At 55.3% G+C, this 1,305-nt stretch overlaps 1 protein-coding gene across 1 annotated transcript; it reads right to left on the minus strand.

Moving 5' to 3' along the window:
• Positions 1–1,118: 1,118 nt before the first annotated feature.
• Positions 1,119–1,289, minus strand: SPRG_09187 (hypothetical protein; the record flags this gene model as incomplete). Its single annotated transcript, XM_012348619.1, has 1 exon — positions 1,119–1,289. A coding segment is annotated over one exon (171 nt), but the record flags the coding sequence as incomplete, so codon positions are not given.
• Between the last annotated feature and the right edge of the window lie 16 nt (positions 1,290–1,305).

Raw genomic sequence — 1,305 nt, forward strand, 5'->3', positions numbered from 1 at the left:
TTTGGGAATTTCCAGCCAAGACGTCCTCCACCCTATCAACCACATGTGGCGCCCGCGGCTCTTTTGGTGCGTCGAGAAAACCCAGTTCTGAGCCTGAAATGGCGTGTTTTCACAATGTAGGTACGTCCTCGAACGCGTCGCACCCAACCAAACGCGCGTCCGAACCATGTTATACAATGGTCCAAAAGTTGTACACGGCAAAGTCATGACGTGGCGCGACGATCTGCTTCGGATCGAACAGTTCGCAAAGTGCAGTGTCGCGTCAAGTACGACCTCCCATGCGTTTGCTCGATACCAGCACTTGGTCGTCCAGCACGGCTGGCAGGCGTTCCTCGACAGTGTCCTTGGCGTCATAGCGCTGCCGTCCGAGGGTAGTACAGCTCCGCGCCTTAACCACTGCCATCGAGCCGCGGCCGACAAGACGTAAGACTCTCTTGACAAAAAGTGACGTTTTGCACGGCCCATGGTACGGTTTCTTCGTGTCAGAACACAGCGCTGCTACCAGGTGCGTCATGGAGTCGTCTGTCAGTGTACCTTCAATTCGACCCGATACTGGTACTTACTTAAGTGTCGTATTCGCCGACAAGAGACTTTTCTCAGCTACCCCGACCGCTCTCGGCCGCTAGGAATGCTGCTAGGCTATCGTGCCTCGATTGCCGCGTTAAATGACGCGACCAATGCGACAAGCATCCATGTGCACACGCTTGCGTCTCCCTCGCTGTTCTTGAACTCCGGCCGTGTTGTCGTATACACGAGCAGACGCACGAAAGTACACATGGTCTCGTGACCAGAAATCTTCTTCCTCGTTTCTTCCTGGTGGTAATTTGTGTGGCACCGGTCAAAGTCCGCCCGCAGCCATCCAAAACGTCTGGGGTCGCGTTGACGGCGACCGCTTTCGCCATACTAGTAGTAATCGATCATGTAGCTCAAGAAATCTCATGGCGCCTAGCTGTGTATGTGCAGGTGGACTCTGGACCATCATCACAGCCACAACGAATTGTAATACCGGTAATACCTGTACCTTGTGCGGACGTCGTTTTCTCACGGGGTTAGTCACGCCCGTCAAAAGACGCGCTGCGATTGGCTCGTTTTCAGCCAATCCAGTGCAATATAGGCCGTTATGCGTCCATTGGCAACACAATGCCATGGGTGTGCTCGACGATAACAAGGACGGCGCACGCCGCTCCGAGCACCAACGGATGCGCAATCGCATGAAGCAGAAGCGCCACCGCGATCGGTTCATGACCGAGCGCTCGCTTCTCCGCACGCAAGTCGAGGAGCTCAGCCGCCTGTTGCCGACCTTGG

This window comes from Saprolegnia parasitica, assembly GCF_000151545.1.
Source record: "Saprolegnia parasitica CBS 223.65 unplaced genomic scaffold supercont2.45, whole genome shotgun sequence".
In the NCBI taxonomy this organism is placed as follows: Eukaryota; Oomycota; class Saprolegniomycetes; order Saprolegniales; family Saprolegniaceae; genus Saprolegnia; species Saprolegnia parasitica.